Here is a 20,192-nt window from a genome sequence, read left to right as displayed (position 1 = left end):
AGTAGCTTATTGGAGATAAGTCTCACGGACTTTCCTGCCTGGGCTGGCTTCGAACCGTTATCCTCACATCTCAGCCTCCGGAGTAGCTAGGATTTGCAGGCGTGAGCCACTGACACCAGGCCCCAAAGACTTCTTCTTGTGTAGATGAGCAAACAAGGGCTCCAAGAAGTTACTAAGAATTTCTGGAATATTTTTTAAAGTGGTCCTTATGCCAAGACCCAACAGGATGACTTTTTTTTTTTTCTTTTAAACCGGGGCTTGAGCTCAGGGACCTTTTGATCATTGAGCTCACTTGCTCAAGACTGCTGCTCGGCCACGTGAGCCAAATCTCCAGCTTAGTTTCTTGCTGGTAACTGAAGATGAGACACTGCCCCAGACTGCTTTCAAACCTCAAGGAGGCTTACAGGTGTAAGCTGGCACCCAGCTGGTTTATACATAGTTTCAAAGGGTCTGAGATTTACAGTCTGTATCTCTGAGCACTACAGGAAGATCCCAGACCTGGGTACATGAAATCCAGTGAGGGTTTGGTCAAGCCTAATAAGAGTGCTAAAAGCAAAGAGAAAAAAATGAATCAGTGTTGTACAGAAGGCTGTGCCCAACGAGAGGCCAATCCCTTGTAAATGGCCCTGTCGACCTTCCTCTGGGTCTCAGAGTGCCTGACACAGTTCACATAGTTCGTTTTTCATTTGTGTTGTTTCTTTTTTTTCTCGGAGCTTGAACCCAGGGCACGGTCCCTGATATTTTGTTCTCAAGGTTAGCACTCTACCAGTTGAGCCACATCTCCACGTCCAGCTTTTTGATAGTTAATTGGGGATAAGAGTGTGGCAGACTTTCCTGCCCAGGCTGGCACCAAACAGCAATGGTGATCCTCGTATCTCAACCTCCAGAGTTGCTAGGATCCCAGGTGTGAGCCACTGGTGCCTAGCAGATCAGGTTTTAGTTGTACAGAGAAGACAACTGCTTTCCTTCTCATGCCCAGCTCCTGACCTCTTCAGGGCAGTTGCACATACGCCTCTCTCTGCTGAGAAAGCTCTTTTTCTCTTCATGTCTTAGAGCTTATCATCAGGGACTAGGGTTTATTTGGCTGGCTTGCGCAGATGGCACTATACCACTTGAACCACACTTCCAGCCTGGATTTTTGCTGGATATTTTGCAGATGGAGTCTTTGGAACTTTTTTTTTTTTGGCCATGGGGCTCGAACTCTGGGCCTGGGCGCTGTCCCTCAGCTCTTCAACTCAAGGTGAGCACAACGTCAAGCACCACTTGAGCCACAGCACCACTTCTGGTTTTCTGGTTTCTTGGAGATAAGAGTCTCACGGACTTTCCTGCCTGAGCTGGCTTTGAACCTCAATCTTCAGATCTCAGCCTCCTGAGTACCTAGGGTGATAGGGGTGAGCCACTGGTGGCAGGCTATATTTTTCCCAATTTCCAATCACCTCAGTCATTTCTTGTTTGTCATTTTTGTTTTTTGGCTGTAAAACCCCACGCTTGGCCTCGGTCTTGGATGCCAGCTTCTCCTCATGTATCCATCTTCACAAGGTTTCTTTCTATCTCTCCTCTTCTTCCAAAGACACTTGCTGCTTGTTAATTTCATTACATCTGATCCTGAACACTTACTTCCCAGCAAGGTCACATCTACAAGTACCAGGTGACAGGGCTTGGACAGCACCTTCTGGAGAATGCAATTCCAACCATGGAACACCAAAGGGAGAATGTGGGTAAGTGATGACGGGAATGAAGATGTGAACAGCAGCTGGAAGCCTGGAAGTGGGGGCGAGGGGGTCCGTATTGTTGGACAAATCATCCCTTCTTCAAAACCACACTCCAACCTTAATGGTTCCTTCAAGAACCATTTGGATCCCAGCACGGCCCCTTTCTAGCTTGAAACAATGTTTCCAGACTCTCTGCAGCCTATGGGATCTAATAGTTGCATTTGGGCTTCTGAGAACTAGACCGTATTTTAGTCCCTTTTAGTATGTCGGAGACTGTGGCAACTAGCTACACCTGCTTTCCTAAACATAGACAGTCACTTGGAAGCGAAGGCCTACGATTTCGTTCGCTGTTTTGCGGATACCAGGGTGTGAACTCAGGACCTCGGGCTTTCTCAGCCTCTTGAGCCAGTTCTTGTTGGTTATGGTGGGGATGGCGTGGCTCACGCTTTTCTGCCTGGTTTGACTTCACACACCAGGCCTTTGGCTCTCAGCTCCCTAAGGTACTTAGGATTGTGGGTCTGAGCCCCCAACACCTGACTTGAGGAAGGCCCTGAGGCGGACTGACCTTACAGGAGACACCGAGGTTGGGGTGGAGGGCCAGGCTTGCAGCTCCTACCCCGATCCCCTCCTGCACCTGCTCCAGCTCGGATGGCGGGGAACTTTTAGACCACGCTCGGCTCGTTTTCTACCAGCGCTGAGCTACGCCACGAACGGGATCAGAGCTGCAGGACGTTCACAGACTCCTGACTCAGTTTCCCTCAAGCACAAGGCCCCCAGGCTAGAACCCGGCCGGCCCCACGCTGGTGGGAGGAGGGGGCTTGGAACTCTCCGCACCTCTACTTTTCCTACTCGCTTCCCTCACCTCGGGCAGAGCTCAAGGTTCCCCCATCTGGAGGTCCACACGGACATGCCCTGCCCAGCTCCGATCTTTCTAGACCACCACCACCAGAAGAGGGTGAGGCGTCCCGGGAGGTCGGTGGCTGGCCCTCGGCCCTGCGCCCCGGGCTAGCACCCTGCCAACGGTTCCCCCAAAACGGAGCTGGGGAGGGGGGCACGGCCCAGTCGCACAAGCCCCGGTGGGCGGCTCGGACTCCACCGGGGAAACCAAAGACTAGGCCCAAGGTCTCGACAGGAGATTCGAACTCAGGGCCAGCTCCAGCGAGGAGGGGGCATTCGAGGGTCCGAGCTTCCACTCACCGCGGCAGGGCGTGCGGGCGCCTGTGCGGGAGCCGGGGCGGGGCGGCGGGGGCCAGGACGAGTTCTCAGGTTGCAGACGGGCCGTCCGGGCTCTCGGCTGTGGGCGCCGCGCGCCGGGTCCCCGCGCTCGGCCCGGCGGGCGCCCGGCGCGGAGCAGGCGCAGCCGCAGGGCCCCGGGCGCCGGCGGGGCCGCTGCAGCCGCGCGGCAGTGCGCAGGCGCGCGGCGGCCGGCTCCGCCCCGCCCCCTCCGGTAGGGACCTACCGCGAGCTCGGCGCGGGCGGCGGGTGCGGCGGACGCCCCTCGGCGGGACCGGCGGATCGCGGGCTCGCCGGCCCGGCGCGGTGAGTGCGGGCTCGGGCTGGGGAGGCAAAGTGCCGGGGGGGGGGGGGGGATCCGGGGTCCCCGCCTCCAGGTCCGCCGGCCCGGGGCGGCCCCGCGGGGCTGGGCGCGGCCGGGGTGGGACGGGGGGGGGGGGGGGGCGCGGGGCCGCGTGGGTGCGGGGCCGGGCGGGGAGCCTCCCCCCCCCCCCCGCCAGCGCCGGGCGGGGTCCCCGGGGCGCGGGGCCCGGGCGGGGCCGCGGTGACAGGCCGCGGGGCGCGGCGGAGGGCGGAGGGCGGAGGGCGGAGGGCGGGTCGCGGCCCCCGCGCGCGCGCGCAGCCTTTGTGCGGGCGCAGGGCGCGGGGGGCCGGGCGCGGGGGCCGGGGTGCGCGGCCGCCGGCTCGGCCGGTCCCCGCACCCCCACCCCCCGCGTTTCGAACGTTGCCGGGCCCCGCGGTCCCCGCCGGCGGCGGCGGGCAGGAAGTGTCGTCAGGAGGCCATTTTTAAAGCCTCCTGCGGGCCCGGGCGGCCGGCGCCGCGGCCGCTTCCCGGCTCCCCGGGGCGGAGGACGCGAGGGGCCCCGCGGGGACCGGGCAGGCGGACGGACGGATGGACGGATGGACGGACGGACGGACGGACGGACTCCGGGACGCGACGGCCTCCCCTCCCCCCCCCCCCCCTCCGCCGGCTGCGTCCCGGGCCAACAATAAACTTACAACCCAGACGGGCATTGTCCTTCCCGGGAGAGCCGGGGCGGGGGTCCGGGCGCCGGCCCACCGCGGGGGGGGGGGGGGGCAGAGGCTTCGATTGTTCCCGAGGCCCGTGTCCCCTCCGGAGGGACCGGCCATCCTGCCCTCCCCATCCCGTTGTCTGAGGTCTGGAGGGCAGGGTAAGGCCGGGGAGGGGAGGGGGAGACACACGAAGGAATACACATTTCTTAACCCAAAAGGGAGGAGGGGGACCGCACCCCCCCCACGCCCCCATCTGTCCGCAGAGGCCGAGACTCTTTCATGACAAACCAGGATCTTGAACCATTTAGGCCAAGAGCATGTGGCCGCCTGGCAAGTGGCTTTGTCTGGAGTCACACCCGAGGGCAGCCCGTCGGGAGGCCGACAGCGTTGCCCCTGGAGTTCAGAATTGAAGTCAGCTCGGGAGAAAACCAAGCAGCAGCTGCTTGTCCTGGGCCGGGATCCAGGTGACCCCTCCCTCCCAGGCACACGCGAGTTCAACACCAGCCTTGGCCTGCCCGCCGCTGCGGGGTGGAGGTGCTGTGGGTGGCAAGGCCTGGAACTTCTAAGAATGCCACATTCAAGCTTTCGAATTGCATCCTGTTCCTCATCGTTAGGACGAGCTTAAAAATTGTTTTTTGTTTTTTTTGTTTTGTGTCTAGGTACATACATATACCTGTTAATATGCGTATTGTCGAGTGTCCAGTTCAGAAATGATCCATCTTTATTATGCCAATGACACCTTAGTTGTGAAATTTCCAAAGAGCTTTGCTCTGCTTATTGGGTTTTTTTCTGATGTATTTTGCTAATGTAATTTTTTTTTAATCTAGTAATGCCATCTTAGAAAAACAAAAAAAATCCCTCCTGATCCTATACCTTGTAAGAGGATCGGAGCCCTGTGTGTGCAAGAGGAAGGACAAAGAAAAGCCTTATTAGTGTCGCTCTAAGGCCACCATTTCTTCACTCACTGTGCCAAGGACATTGAGTGCCTTTCATGGTCTGTCTGGTGGTCATCATAACCGGGGACTTCGCCATTGCACATCACCCCAGTCTTCGTTATTCCCAAACTGCCTGCTGTCCTCTCCGTTCAGCCGTTCACACATGCCAGCTCAGCCCACTACAGCGTGTGGGAAAGCAGGTAGAGCTCACCAAATACATCACGGGGTGGCACGGAGAGACGCAGGAATCACTAGGGAAGAATTTTAAACCATTCAGCCTACACCCATCCTATGTAGATGGGAACCATCTGATTCATTGGGTCATTTGTATCCTGAGAATCTTTTTTTAATTTTATTTTATTTAATCATTCAGGAGGACAGCACCTGAGAAACATGTCTTGGACTCACTTTCTTACAGAAGAAGTATGTCCAAGAAAGCACACCTGTGCCGATCCAGGACTTAAACCCAAGTGTCTGGCTTCGGTTGCCGGCCTCTGCATCCTGGGGTTTTGAGCCCAACCATCTATGCTGGGGCCTAAGTCCTGAGACTGGCATGCCCTGAGCGCCAGAGAAGAGAAGGCCTGAAAGAGGAAGACAGAGCCCAGGAGAATTGCCACAGCTGACTCGCATCTACAACCCCAAGGCTCTGAGCAGGAGGAACGTACTGAGAGAGACCCGAGACTTTGATGAACTGTCCCACAATACACACAGCACAGGTTAGACTGGACTGAGGTCCTAGCACTGGCTTTTGCCGCTCTCCAAGTCCCTGTGACTTCAAAAAGCCAAATACTTCCTCCAGACCTATTATCTTAAAAGAAGCAGGTAATTGCCACCAGCTAGGGCAAAGGGGCTCCGGCATGGACAGACAGAGCCTCCTTGAGCACCCTGGTTAGCTGCGGTGGGTGTCTTCCTAGGTCACACTCATTAGGTTTTGGGTGGGGGTGGGAGTGGGGGAATTGAGGCTTGAGTAGCATCATTCCAAAGAAAGCTCTAGGCAATGCCAGTGTCTTGTAAGATAAACTGCTCTTCAGAGCCTTCTACACTTCTGGACCACGTCCTGACAAGCGAGGGTCATCGTAGTGCAGCTGCAGCTAAGGACCTGAGGTGTAGGGGAGGGTTTTCTTGTGGTGGGTTTTGGTCAGGGAAGGAACTAAATATCTGCCACTTTGGCCCCTGACTAGAATTCTTACCAACTGAGCCAGGCCTCTAGCTCCACCCTCTCCCTCTCTATTTCTCCCACGGACTTTTGACAAATCCCCTTGCCCTTCATTTTTAGTGCCTGAGGGATCTGAAATCACTGGTATTCGAAAAAAAAAACAAAACCAATTTTGTAGTTTTGCTGGGCACACTCCTTGTATTCTAATAAGCTTCTTAACATTGTCTTCCACATACAAAACCTGGAAGTTTTTTAACATCTAGGACTCCTAGCACTGGCCTAAGTCTTGTCTTTTGGAGGCTTTCTAAATCCTTGGGAGCGTTGAAAGCCTATAAAATCCCTTCCTTTGTTTGGGGAAGTAGACTCCACTGATAGGCCTCCCGCCAGTCACAGAACCCTGGGAGGAGGAAGGCTCCAGAGTTCTGAGCCTCAGGGCACCTCCTGCAGGTTTTTCGTTTTTCTGTGGATTTTACCTGGGGGGGAGGGACGTGGGAGTGTGCTGGCTTCTTTTTTGACAGAACATCTAGTCTTTGCCACACAGCTGCCCATCCATCGTTTTTCCTCGTTCACTCTCATGTCAGCGGAGTCAGCCATCATTCTTACTTTCCTGGTGAGAAAACTCAGGCTCTTTAGGTCAGAAGTCTGAATGGACACCGTCAGCCAGAGCACTAGGTTTTGAGCGTTGTTCCTTGTTTCCCAAGGTCCTTTTTTCCAGTCACTGCCGTGCCTGGCCGCTTGGCTCTCCGCCTCCCTCTTTCCCCCATGCAGTTGCTCCAGTCCCATACTTGGCTTCTGAGAGAAAAGTACATTTCCAAGCCACCGTGAAAACGATTTATTGTTATCAAACTGTCCCTCAATTCGCAGTCAGTCATTTGTGAGTGTAAGGTAGTTTGTTTAGGCATTTCTCTGGACAGACTCCTGTTCAAATCCATTTACCCCCATCCTATTCAATTCGGATTTGTGAAACTGCAGAAGCTTTTGCTTGAACTCAGGCCTAGGCTCTGTGCCTGAGCCTCTCTGTGCTCAGTGCTAACGCTCTACCACTTGAGTCATAGTGCCACTTGCCACACATTTTTTTTTTTTTGAGTAGTTTATTAGAGATAAAGGGTCTCAAGGACTTTCCTGCCGAGACTGGCTTTGAACCACCTTCTTCAGCTCTCAGCCTCCTGAGTAGTTAGGGTTACAGTTGTGAACCACTGACACCAGCACCAGCTGAGGCTGCCTTCTTAAAGACTCTGCTGGGACTTGTGCCCAGGTCTCAGGTCTCACTTTTCTACAGGCTGCTGAGTGGTTCACTGTGGTTGAATTATATTCAAATTTGGATCGCTAGGAAAGCCAATGAAGACAAGGCTGTTACGGCTTAGTAGATGAAAATAATAGTGGATATAATTTTTGAGTAGCTGTGCCATGGCTTAACACCTTCCAGGCCTTATTTTCTCATAATGACCCATTAATAATAGCTTGTTAATAGCTTGATAATAGTTTGTTGTGGCCTTACTACAAAAGATCTGACAAATGAGGGGTGGAACTGCAAATCTGGGAGCCCTTTTTTTTCTTTAGTGCCAGTACTGGGTTTTGTACATGGGGCCTGCACTCTGTCCCTTAGCTTTTTTGCTCAAGATTGGTGCTCAGCTACTTGAGCCACACAGCTCCATTTCCAGTTTTTGGCTGGTTAGTTGGAGATAAGAGTCTCATAGACTCTCCTGCCTGAGTTGGTCTGGAACCGCAGTCCTCAGATCTCAGCCTCCCAAGTAGCTAGGATTACAGGTGGGAGCTGCAGGGGCTGTAGTCACATTCTTGCTCCAGCCATGTGTGTGAGGAGCCACTGTGGAAGGATTTTCAGGTCACTGTGTGCCTGCATACACTAGTACCATCCGTGGTCCCATCTCCAGAGGCTTTGGCTGGCCAGTTACATCCGAGTTTGTGCAAAAGCCATGTGCTTTGGCCAACTACTTCTCTTCCCTTTCATGTTGACATCTAGCACAGTGGAACCATTTCACAGTGTGGCCGAACTTCAGGAGAAGAGGGTGAGGAGAAAGTGACTAGCTGACACTTGAACCTCAACTTCAGTGAGTTCCTCCTCCCCCAGCCCCCACCACTTTAGTGGTACTTTTCCCACAGTAATTATAAGCAGCTCGGAACCTTTGCCACTCAAGCCAGGTTCTTTTGGCCCCATGGCGAAATCACTTCTAGGCATTACAACCGAGTGAATACAGTGGCACAATGAGATCCAGTTTGTGTACTGGAAAGGCAGTTGTCAGACAACTAAGAAGCCTGTGTCTTGCCACCTCTGATTATTTGAGTGGTTGACATTGTTTTGTCATTCAAAATGGGAAATAAGTTATTTAACAACTTAGGATGTTTCAGTAGCTCATCTGAATTTAGTTTTCACAGTGACCTCTGGGTAAACACTGTCACTGAGGTCTACAAGGAGGAAGCTAGTTTGTCAGCTTACCCCCCAAGGTGAGGGACTGCTGGGACGAGCTTTAAATATGACAGCACCACTGTTGGACATCCGTCATTTCCCGTATGTAGAAGTCAGAGGCTTCCTTTTCAAGGAGAGCTCAAGCAGCCCTTTGTGTTTCCATAGCCTTAGGTACCACGGAACTGGCTGCTTCTTTTCCCCATCCGCCCTCACGGTGTTTAAGGAATGAGGCAAGCGCAGAACACCAGTTGCTCGTGCCTGGCATAGTAGCAACTTGAGAGACAGATGAGGAAGATCCAGATTTGAAGCCAGACTGGGCAAAAAGTGAGAAAGGATCCTGGATGTGTGTGTGTATGCACCCGTCATTCCAGCTAGGAAGAAAGCCTGCCTGGGCCTAGATGTAAGACCCTATTTTAAAAATAACTAAAGCTCAAACGATTGAGATACAGCTCAAATGCTAGAGTGCCTGCCCAGCAAAGCTCTGAGTTCAAACTCCATTGCCCTCCCAAACCAATCAACCAGTGAAGGCAAGTGAGCTCAGAATGTAAAAGAAATCCCAGAGGTCCCTGCAGGTGGGCCTCCCTGGCTCTCCCTTGGAGGAAAGACCACCCAGTGGAAGGTCAGGCTTGTGACCGCATGCTGCCTCTCCGTGGCCACCTCTCCTGGCTTCTGTATCCTTGAAGCCCTCCTAAGTTACCTGAAAGAAACAAAATGCTTCTAGGCTTGGTGCACGGCCAGGCTTTTGTGCCGGCTCTACATTCGGAAGGTAGGAAGATGCTGGCACTGGTGCCATCCGTGGGCTCTTTCCACATCAAGCACAGCTCTGTCTGGCAAACCAACGTGGGGGTATCGTGCAGGGAGTAGGGACCTGGCAGCTCTTGGGCTGATAACACCAGGGCTGACTCCTTGCAGGACTCAGATGTAAAAAGTTCCAGTGTCAAAGCTGTCCTCTTTCCATCCTGTGCTTCCCTGTGCCTTTGTCTCACGAGTTTCTTTTCCCCCTACAAAGAGCCATACAGACTGCAGAGATCAAGAGAGCTCACATCTTTTCTGCTGAGGGAAGCGGCCGTGTGGTAGCATTGCAATTGTTTGAGAAGTGGAGAAGATGGTGTTGGGCAGGGATCACCTGCTCCCTTGTGGCTCCATGTCCCACTTCCCCATGGAACTGTGTCTCATCACAGCCTCGTGTTTTGTGCTGGTACTTGGCTCCTGTGGGTTCTCCATTGAGAATACAGATGGTTTCCAGGTTAAGATGGTTCTTAGACTCTTGTGACTTTATCCTGGTGTAAATGCAGTAGGCATTCAGTGAAATCTATCCTTGTGGGGTCTTTTTCTCCCATGTTGAATTTTGCTCTTTTCTTAGGTAAAGTACTACAGGGTACATTCAGCCGTGAGATCACGAGCACAATCAATGTTGAAGTCAATAAATTACCTGAGATACTCAGCATTTTATAATTAGGCTTCAGATGGACTAGATAGGTTTCCCCCCGCCCCCCACTCTAGACTCTCAGAAGGATTCTGAGCCTGTTTGATGATGGCGAGGTGCTCTAGGCTGGTACATTACATGCGAACTGGAGGTGGTTTCAGTTAGCAGTGGGTCGTGACCCTGTGCTGAGTTAGGCACGTGTGTAACTGCTTAGGTGGTTATGCAGAGGCTTCTCCAACAGGACCATGTTCCTCGGCCATTCTGGCTGAGGACTTGGCAGAGGACTCTCCTCCAGTGTTCTCCACTTCTTGCCAATCATGCCTTCAGTCTATTTAAAGTTTTAGAAGCAGTGACACACTTCTGAGTTTCAGAAGGACTAGAGAGAAATTGCAAGGCATTTTTTTCTAGAATTCTGAAGCATCGTGAAGGCTGGGAAGATGACGGATACTGGCAGATGTAGTGCAGGTTCATTGTGAATACTGTCACGTCGGGTCTTGAGGAGTAGAACGACTATATGTTCAGTTATGTTGATAGCATGGTTGTGCTGGGGCATGTAATGCCTTCTTTGTCCTTCACCTTTATGTGTCCCTTCTCTTTCCATCTTTCCATCTAAATTAAAGGACTACAATGTACATATTGATGTGTATGCAAATCTTTGGGCTAGAATTGAGAGCCTTGATCAGATTAGAGAAGCAATGTGCAAATTAATCACTGGCCTGTTGAGTGGGTATGATGTCCCTAACTCCAGTCCAGGTAGAATGAAGTAATAGGGGAGTCCATTTCAATTTCTTTCATGGGTACATAATTGACAGTGAAAACTATGGTAAAATGGTGCCTAATGAGGAAGGAAGCAATTTGGTATTTAGAGCAGCTATCGTGATTAGTTGATGGAGTGACTTACGGACTCAGGTGTCCCAGGGAGCTTTAAGTGATTTCCAGTACTAAGGACAACCTGAAGTTCTTACAAACCCCGGGGGCTCTTCCTCTTCCTTTACAGCAGCCATGTCTGTTTTAGCAGTGATTCTGAGGCTCATCTGGATTCAGAATCGTTAGACTGATTCCCTGAATTCAGCCTCCATGTTTTTGGGGCCTGTGGTTTTCTTGGGTCCTGGTTGCTGCTGAGGCCTTGGGCTGGGAGACGATGTGAACGCAGGGAGGCTCGTGATGACAAAGTCTGTGCCTTGAAGCATCCCCACTGTCAGACTGGGCTTGGAAACCATCTCGCCCAGACCCGAGTTCCAGATGAGTGGGCATGCAGATGAATGGCTTGCTTGTGACATCGCTTGGTGAAAGGCAGGAGTTTGAGATGTCATTTCTGTCTTCCTTTTCTAAAACTAGCTTACAAATTCAGGAATAAAGTATACCTCTGCCTTTCCTAGTGGCTCCTGGCAGTGTCTACCAGCTGTCTATCAGGAGTGTAGACATAGCGGTTGTAGGCAGACCTGTGCCTTTTGTCCCTCTAGGTGCTATAGAGCAGAGGTCCAAACACAGACTAGCCCCACCCCTAAATACAAGGCCTGACAGGCTGGAAGTGCGTGTGTGAGAGGAAGTCATACATCTGGGTAGTAGAACAAAAAGCCCTTGGCTTCCTTCATGTGTTGCCATTTCGAAGCATCCCTGTGTTCTGTGCTGACTTACAGCCCCTGCCTCATGCAGGTCCGGGCTTGAACATGGAGTGGAGTGCCTGGGTCTTTTCTGCTTATCCTGGGTGTGAGGGGGCAGGTGTGGTCCCGCAGGCCTGCTGCGAGTCGCTCAGTGCAGTCAGGGTCTGATTGCAAGCTGGAATTGCTTTTCAGAGAAGGTAACTAGCTTTCTCCAATGTCGGATAGAAGAGGTTGTCCTCTAGTAGAGGTTCTTTGGTTGCTTTTCAGAATTGCCAGATTTGAATGCAGTAATTGTTTCTTCTGACCCTTTGGGGGGCCTTTCTGCTCCCCTAAGCTGGCCTTTACACTGGCTTTGTGTGGTTCTTAGCCTGACATTCCTGAGACAAAAGGAAGCCTGGGTCCCAACCATTCATGGCCTAACCACTGCTGTTTTGTCCTTTTAGACTCCTGTTCTTTTGTAGAGGCCAGAGGCTGTTGCTAGAGTATAAACCAGGCCATGTTCTGCCAGCGACTGGGTCTCCTGCCCAGCCCTCTGTCTCAGGAGAGGAAAGGCCACATTGCTGTGATACTGCTCATCTTTCCCTTGGCTATTCTCCCCTTCCCTTCTGATCATGTCTGCAGCCTCCACTCCAACTCCTTGCTCAGCCCTCATGAGCCAGGGCCGCCGCCCGCAGACCTTGGCCTTCTCTGCTTGAACTCCTTAGGACTCACTTCCTGGACCCCAGAGTCTACGTAGATGTGACTCACCTCGCAGAAGCCTTTCCTGGCTGCTCTGTGACTTCCTAACATGCAGCATTCCTTACCCTCCACCTCTGCTTTACGGTGCTTCTCCAATTTACAACTGAATACATAATAATCTTCCTGTCATGGTGTATGCATCTGAAGGGTAGGAACTGGCTCCTTTTGAGCACTATCCTCCAGCAACTGGAAGCGATTGATAGATGCTCAATACGATCGTGAAGGAATTATTTGTCTTGGGCAATATTTTTATCATTGGCTTTAGTTGCCACCTGTGAAAGCAAACTGAGCGGGTGAGAGTTGACATCAGAGCTAACCCTAAGTCGTGATGGAGATGCAGTATAAACACCTGTGGCAGGGAGCACTGCTCTACCACTTAGTACCTGGGCATGAGTCAGAATCTGAACTGGCCATGTCGTGTGTAAGGTTTGTGAGGCTCATAGGAACGCGTACCTGTGACGTTGCTGGATGTGCTCATGAATACTCAAAACGTAGCTTTTACTGATCAGAGGCTGTTCTGAGTGCCTGCCACTGCTGTCCTTTTTTTTGGAGGGGGGGGAGTGTCCTTCTATTCAGGGCTGGCCAAAGGAGTGATTTGTAAGGAGCTGCGTTTTTAATTTAAGCTGGCCTGTTTGGTTGTAGTGTGGCTGTAACACGCGTTTATGATCTGTGTTGGAATCCTCATACCGTGGAAATGTAGGGTGAGTTTAGTAATAGCTTAACCATCAAGTTCTTAAAACTAACCATCTTTCTGGTTCTCCTCTCCCATAGTATTGCCTGGAACAGCAGAGGGCTGGAGGCAGCCTCATTGGCAGCCAGATACAAAAAATGGTGCCTGAGTGTTTACCCAGGAAGTGTCTGCTGCTCCTCCACCTGTCACAAAATACATCCAAGGATACCTCCAGAGAACTGCGTCCTGTGCAATCTTGGTGAGTTCCAGGCAGCTCTTTCTGGAAATGCAGATAAAGAAAATGAAGGACATTGGGGAACAGCTGTACACCACCCCGATGAATGGTGGACCCAGTTCCTTGACCATGTCACCCAAACAACCAAACTCCAACCGAGCAACTCGGCCGGATCGGCAGGAAGCACAGAGCCTTTTGTATCAAGGCTCAGAGGCAGAGGCTGCACTGATGACCATCGCCACGTGTGAGCAGTGCAAAAGCATTGAGAAAATCCCACTTCAGGATTTGAAGAAGGGCGCTGGGCCAGGCCAAAAGGAAGACAAGTACCTCTGCTTCAAATGCAGCCTGCACGCAGCCCCTCCCCAATTCCATTTCCTCAGCGGCGATCCCAGCGCCGCCCATGTCGGAAATAAAACCGAAACCATCTCCAGCCCAGTCAATAACAAATTCAAGGTCAGGAACTTTAAGCCAGGGAAATTCTACTGTGACAAATGTCGGTTTTCCACGAAGGACCCCCTGCAGTACAAAAAGCACACGCTTCAACACGAAGAGATCAAATTCATTTGTTCGCACTGCAGCTACATTTCCTACACAAAAGGCGAGTTTCAGAGGCATCTGGTGAAGCATACAGGAATATTCCCCTACCGGTGTGAGTATTGCGACTACGGGGCCATTCGAAATGACTACATCGTCAAGCACCGGCGGCGCGTGCACGAGAGGGCCGGCGCCAAGCGGCCCCTCAAGGCTGTGGCCAAGCTGGAGCCCAAGAGAACCAGTGTCGCCAGACAAAACACCGACTTTCTAAAGGCTCCTGGTCCCAGGACGACATTTCACAGTAAGCTGTCGAGTCAGCTCTCCAAGTTCTCCCTCCACACAAATAAAGACAAAGCACGCAATGTTGTGTTGTTACCAGAGTCAAGGGAGTACCAAAAAGACGTAGTGTGCATCCCGAATAAAATGACCTTCCCCGAGCCCAGTGAGGTGAGTCTGTTGGGGAACAAAAACGTGGAGGTGGAGGTGTTGTCTCCCTCCAAAGAGCTCGTGCAGCCTGGGGTGCCCCTGACCGTGGTGGCCCCGGCGGAGCTGGTGGTCCCCACGAACTGCCTGGCCCAGTTGATCGACGTGAAGGTCGTCAACGGCACCCAGCAGCTGGTTCTGAAACTCTTCCCACTGGAAGAAAACCCGCGCCTCGAAGCCGCCAGAGGTGACGGAGCGGACCCCGAGCCCGTGGCTACAGACAGGGGCCCAAGCAAGCCAGGACAGCTACTTCCTGCAGAGAGCACCAAGGCCCCGAGGATCGAAGGGAACCCCCGGGAGCTGGGGAGCATGGAGAATCTGCAGTCCTCGGTCCAGAAACACCTTCGGAACGTGAAGTGGCTGAGGTCTTACGATTTCCTCATGCCAAATTCCAGCGTGGACAACCACAGACAACCCTTCCTCAGTTCCAGTTCTAGTAGGGATCTGCAGAAGAAGCTGGCGTTGCATCCGTATAGGCCTGCGCTTCCTTCTGCGGCCCTCAAAGGACCTTCTCCGGCCTCTGTAGGAAAAATCAGTGCTGTGTGTGGCCTTGGAGCCCCATCAAACCCTGTTCCGTGTAAATCCTCCCTCTCTTTTGCAGATGGTGGCAGGACTTTACACAGCGACTCACAGCAATTGCTGCCCCTTGCTGTAGCACCTGCAGCCATTCCCACCCCTGGAGAAAAGAGCTTTGAATCTGTAAGTCAGATGAGTGAATCTAGAAGTCAGATGCTGTCCTCTGGTAGGAAGCCAGGGAATAACCAGATGGAGGGAAGCGACGAGATGTCCGCTGTGCACCAGAGTTCCTCACCGTGTAAAAGTGAGTATTTACACATAAACCTAACGGCAGAAGATAAGGCGAGGGCTGAGCAGCCTGGGGATAAGCCTGTGCAACCCAAGGATTCTGAAAGGACTAATAACACTTTCGACGGCCCGGTCATCTCGTCAGTCTTTTCTCTGAGCTCTGGATCTGAGAATGTTCCAGACGGCGTTAAGTGGAACAGTGCCACATCCAAAATAAAGTCAATCGAACTGTTGCGCAAAAAGATCGCTCAGCTCATTGAATCTTGTGGCAAGCCTTCGTCGCTGTCGACGAGCAGTGCGCTTCGCCGGTCCACGGGGCAGGCTTCGAGGGGAACTTCCAAAGCCCTCTCCCCGGAAGGTATTGAGGACATTCATGTGTCCCTTGCGGGCTCTGATCCTTCCACGGGTCCTCTCTCCAAACCTCAGGATGAGCCTGCTGGCACCGGACAGCTGCAGCCAGTCTACCCGCAGTGCACCGCAGGCAGCGATGGGAAAAGCAACAGCAGAGTGACCAGGAAGGCTCATGTCGCCACGCCAGTGCTGATCCCCAAGGGAGCTGTGTTGAGGGTTCTGAACTCCTCCGAGGACGCCCAGATCATAGAAGCCACCTGCGACACCCCTGTCAGCATACCTTGCAGCGAGGCGCAGTTACCGCAGCCGGTTCCGTTCTGCCCTGGGATGCAGATCGACTCCGGCCTGCAGCCTTTAGTGAATGAAAGTGAGCCAAGAAACATGTCCCCAAGTTTGGAGACATGTTTTCGGGCTAAACCAAGAAAAGAGGATGCCCTCTGTAGCCCCACCCCTAAGAAGATCGCCCCTGCGCAGGGACTGCACGGAGGCAGTGAGTGGAGAAAGCAACGGAGACTGCTCTCCAGAAGTCTGACCATCAGCAGGAGCAAGGCCAAGCACGTCAACTCATCCAAGAAGAGAAGCAAGATCCAGGCCGAGCCCAGTCGCTGCCTTAAGGAGCCTTCCATCTTCCAGGTTTCAAGACAGCTCCGACTGGTAGCTGCCAAGCCTGACCAGCTGATTAAGTGTCCCCGGCGCAACCAGCCAGTCATCGTGTTAAATCATCCTGACGTGGATTCCCCAGAAGTGACCAATGTCATGAAGGTGATCAATAAGTACAAGGGCAATGTCCTCAAGGTTGTCCTGTCAGAGAGGACGAGGTGTCAGCTGGGTATCCGCCGCCATGTGCGGCTGACCTGCCAGAACACCGCCGAAGCCAGCCAGATGAGAAGGCAGATGCTGCTGAAAATGAAACTGAAGAAGGTCCACCGGAACAACTACCAGGTGGTAGACTCCTTGCCCGAGGACTCGTCTCAGTGTATATTCAAGTGTTGGTTCTGTGGGCGGCTCTACGAAGACCAGGAAGAGTGGATGAGTCATGGCCAGCGGCACCTGATAGAGGCCACCAGAGACTGGGAAGTCTTGTCTTCTAAGGGAAAATGAACAAATATTGGCCCTGGAAGCAAACTGTCTTCATTTCTCCGGTTAGGGGTCTCTAGATGCAGGCTATAGGAACGGTGATGGTTGTTTCTGATGTCTGCTGTCAGAGCACTGAGTCGTTGTGAGAGGCGCTTGCAGCCCCTGAGATTATACACAAATGGATGCACAGAATTCTGATGGGATGTGAACTTCTCATCAGATTGCCAGTGGGGTCTGAAACCTGTCTGTGTTCAATGTTTATTTTTCTGAGTAGATCCACTTCTATTCAGAGGGTTGAGTTTAGAATGCTTGACACCTGCTCCTTCCACAAATGCTGAATTCCAGCTACCATGTGGAATCAACATTTGCTTTGCTTTTGCTTTAACTCACCTGAATGTTTGGTACCTGATGGAAATCGGATTTTCTACATGTTACTTGGAAGGTTCTAAACACGCGCACACAAAAGGCCTTCCATCCTCTTCCATCTCATTCTCTATTACTTTTAAGTGTTTTGTGTAGCACCGAGTTGTGCTTTTGTTGGACTCTTTTTGAAGAATGATTCCAAGGGTTTGCCTTGCTAGAAGAAAGAAACCATCTTTAAATTGAAATATCTGGATCTGTATCAGCTAAGTAGGGAATGTGCCTTTTAGAGAAAAGAAAATCTTGGGCCTCTCCTTTGCCCCTAATGCTCTAACACCAAGTGGCTGCTTTTAGCTGGCAAGGAGAGTCCCGCCACAGGCAAACCTTGGGAGACTGCCCGGCTGGGCTTTGTAAAGCAGGTTGGCAAGAGGTCTGCTGTGGTTTGATGTCCATGTCTAGCTGACCCCTGGAATCACAGACCTGCTCCTGGGGTCCCTCTGTTCTGAACATGCCTTCCCTCCCCGCTCCAGAAGCTGTGTGTTCCTCATGAAATAACTACAAATTACCACAAAATGAAGGACCACCACTCCCCTCCCCCCCCACCTGCCCCGTTCTACCCCCACCATCTTTATTGCAGGAACACAATCCCTGGTTTCCATTGCCGATAACAATCTGCTTCTAATTTCTATCGGTGGCAGTCACACTTCCTCCTGTTGGCCTTTGCTGGAAGGACTTCCTCTCCCATCTCTCCCACAAGTGTCAGGGCAGTCGCTGTCTCACAAGGCACTGCAGCCACCGTAGCTCCTGAGCCCATTCTCTGCATGTGCAGGCATGGCTTCTCAGGACGACAGATGTCCTGGCAGATGCAGAGCGAGCCTATGTTTACTCCTTGCTTGTCCAGGCTCGGCACTGACGTGCCTGGCTCAGATGGCAGTCACGGGAAGCCTCCCCCCCAGGCTATCACGTATGAAAATGACGTCGAAGGTGATTTCTGCTGTACTGGACCATCAGGGACCCGATTTGTGAAAATTTCAAAAAAAAGTCTTAAGTTCTCCCAAACGTAGATGTGATGGCACTCATTTGAAGTCTGTTCTCATTACAGGTAATCATTTTTTTGTTATAATTCAGTGCACGGATTACGTTGCTTAATAGTTATTGAACTTAAAAATTACATTTTTTTAAATCTCATGTGTACACATATATTTTTTACCATGAAATTGCAAGAGCTAATTTTTCTGATTTCTTGTTTTGTAATGATGTGTGAACTGGGAAAATGTAAAACATTTTTCTATCCTAGAAATCATTTATTTTGGAAGTATTTTTACAGTGGTTTTATCTCATCTTTTGAAAATGAAAGCACAGTAGATGGACCTACATGTATTTATAGATCTATATATAGATGGGTATTGATCAGTATGTTGATCCATATGTAGATCATTACCGATCTATATATGTAGATCTATATATTGATCTAGATCAATACCAATCTGTATATATTGTTCTATATATTGATCTGTAGTGATGTCGATCTATGTCTATAGAGAGAGAGATAGATCTGTATCTATATATATATCTATATATATGAGGGACAGGAAAAGAAACCCCTGTGATAAATTGTGGCGTTTAGCCATTGTACATTTTTCTTTGGTGCTTGGTGGCAAATGAATTTTGTGAGTACCGTTTTGCCACATGACGAATAGAATCCTGAAGTCTGGTCCTCTTGCAGCTATTCTCCTCTCCTGCCCTAAAGGAACCTAAGTTGTGGCGAAGAGGAGAAGGAAGGGCTGCGAGTTCAACTTCTGTCTATACCTCATTGCTTAGCTTTTTCCCGCATGGCAAGGCTGGAGCCGGCCATGGACCAGGTGAGTGTTGGTGTCAACGCAGCAGTCGGCTGCCTTGTCAAGTATTATCTAAAATACAACTTGAATGCCTACGAGGAGCTGAATTTTTGTACGTAGACTACGTCATGAAGTTTAGGGATATTCAGAATGAAACAATTTTTTAAGGAGCTAAAAAGGCTCCTGGGATTCATAAGCGGGAAGAGGCAAAAGCGATTTGTCTTCCCCAGATAACTAGCTGTAGAACATAGCTTGTTGACTGTAGCTGAGCACCATGAAGTAAACCCACAGAGGAAATAGGGCGGAGCTGTGTTGCATATTTGTGTGTTTTTGGTTTTGAAGGCTCTCCAGTCACTACATTTTGTTACTAATACTAATAAAGTTAATTTTTTTAAGTAGATTTTTTTCTTCCGGGGACCAGAAGTGAGATGACCTGGATACATTTATGAGATGGACAGGTAGGCTAATAAAATCTTAAAGCCACTATGTATACTCAGTAGATGACATTTTGTTGAGATTTTATTCCCAGTTCAAAATATTTTATGAGCCCCTATCATGGGTGTATGAGCCCCTATCATGAGTCAAGTACTGTTTGTTGAACTCATTCCTCACCTGGACACAGTGTATTAGCCCTGCGAGTCTCATCCCTCCTCTAGGATTTTTGTAAGCCATCCCAGAAAATGAAGATGTCACAGTGCTCAGCCTTCAGGATGACTTCGAAACCCACGAATGTCTAGAAGAGCAGAAAACAAAACTTTGTCTCATGTGTCAAGCCTTGTTAGAATTCCTGTGCTCGTAGCAGTTTGTGTGTCTGCGGCTCTGGTTTTGAAACACGAATGTATATAGAGGTTGGCATCAATTTTGTTAAATAAAACAACTATGATTCTTTCTGGCCTCTTCATTTCAAGTGGCAGGCGTGGCTGCTCATTCCACGGCCTGTTTTGGGTCGCAGCGCCATTTCTGAAGCCTGCTGAGCCTCACTCGCTGTTGGCTAATGGTGACGTGAGGGCCGTCTGTCTCATGGGCTTTGACTTGAGTTTGTGAGACGTGCTGGTTTGGGTGGCACAAGCCGTGTGCTGCCATGCCTAGGGGCTTCGGGCAGGAGGGGAGGCTTCCCAGCAGCCCGAGGCCCTGGACCCAGCGTGGCTGTCCTAGTGTTCACTGCCCTTGGCCCCAGTGCCACATAAGTGGGGAAGGAGCTTGAAGCCATCTGAGGAATGGCCACGGCCTCTCGTAGTGGGAAGCCAAGGAGTGAACTGGCCTCGAGATGAACCTTGGCAGAGCCTGAGGGAAAGAGCTGGCTTGCTTAGTCAAGTTCAGCCATTTGGCCATTTCGTTTACCACCCGAGTTGAAATGAGTGGTCACCCTCGGTGGGAGCAGGGTAAAGCTGTCCCAGCGGTGGAGAGGAATAAGGCAGTGGAGCCTGCCTTATTCCTTTGGGGTGAAGAACAGGCTGCAAAGGACCGAAGGGCGTCATGTCAGGCAGAGGTGCTCACGGGCCCATGCTGTGTCACTGGGAAGGGCTCAGGAAGGGTCGGTGGCACCTGACCCACCATGTTTCTTGGGGACGGGTGAAGGAACACAGAACTGTGGGCA

General features: G+C 51.4%; 1 protein-coding gene across 3 annotated transcripts; it reads left to right on the top strand.

The window, feature by feature from the left end:
• The first annotated feature begins 3,211 nt into the window (after positions 1 to 3,211).
• Positions 3,212 to 19,481, top strand: Znf518b (zinc finger protein 518B). 3 transcript variants are annotated; one of them, XR_006145999.1, is made up of 4 exons: positions 3,212 to 3,251; positions 5,268 to 5,610; positions 13,015 to 17,859; positions 18,484 to 19,481. XR_006145999.1 is itself a non-coding variant. In XM_042670295.1 (3 exons), the coding sequence occupies exon 3, from the start codon at positions 13,200 to 13,202 to the stop codon at positions 16,419 to 16,421; it is 3,222 nt and encodes a 1,073-aa protein (XP_042526229.1). In that variant the 5' UTR covers positions 3,212 to 3,251; positions 5,268 to 5,610; positions 13,015 to 13,199; the 3' UTR covers positions 16,422 to 19,481. The 3 variants fall into 3 exon arrangements, 1 of the variants encoding a protein (XP_042526229.1); XR_006146000.1 differs by having other exon boundaries at positions 13,015 to 18,619; positions 18,995 to 19,481; XM_042670295.1 differs by having other exon boundaries at positions 13,015 to 19,481.
• Positions 19,482 to 20,192: the final 711 nt, after the last annotated feature.

This window comes from Dipodomys spectabilis, unplaced genomic scaffold (genome assembly GCF_019054845.1).
Source record: "Dipodomys spectabilis isolate Male_0828 unplaced genomic scaffold, ASM1905484v1 ptg000532l, whole genome shotgun sequence".
In the NCBI taxonomy this organism is placed as follows: domain Eukaryota; kingdom Metazoa; phylum Chordata; class Mammalia; order Rodentia; family Heteromyidae; genus Dipodomys; species Dipodomys spectabilis.
Note: the sequence above shows the minus strand (reverse complement) of the source record. Positions and strands in the feature narration are given on the sequence as shown.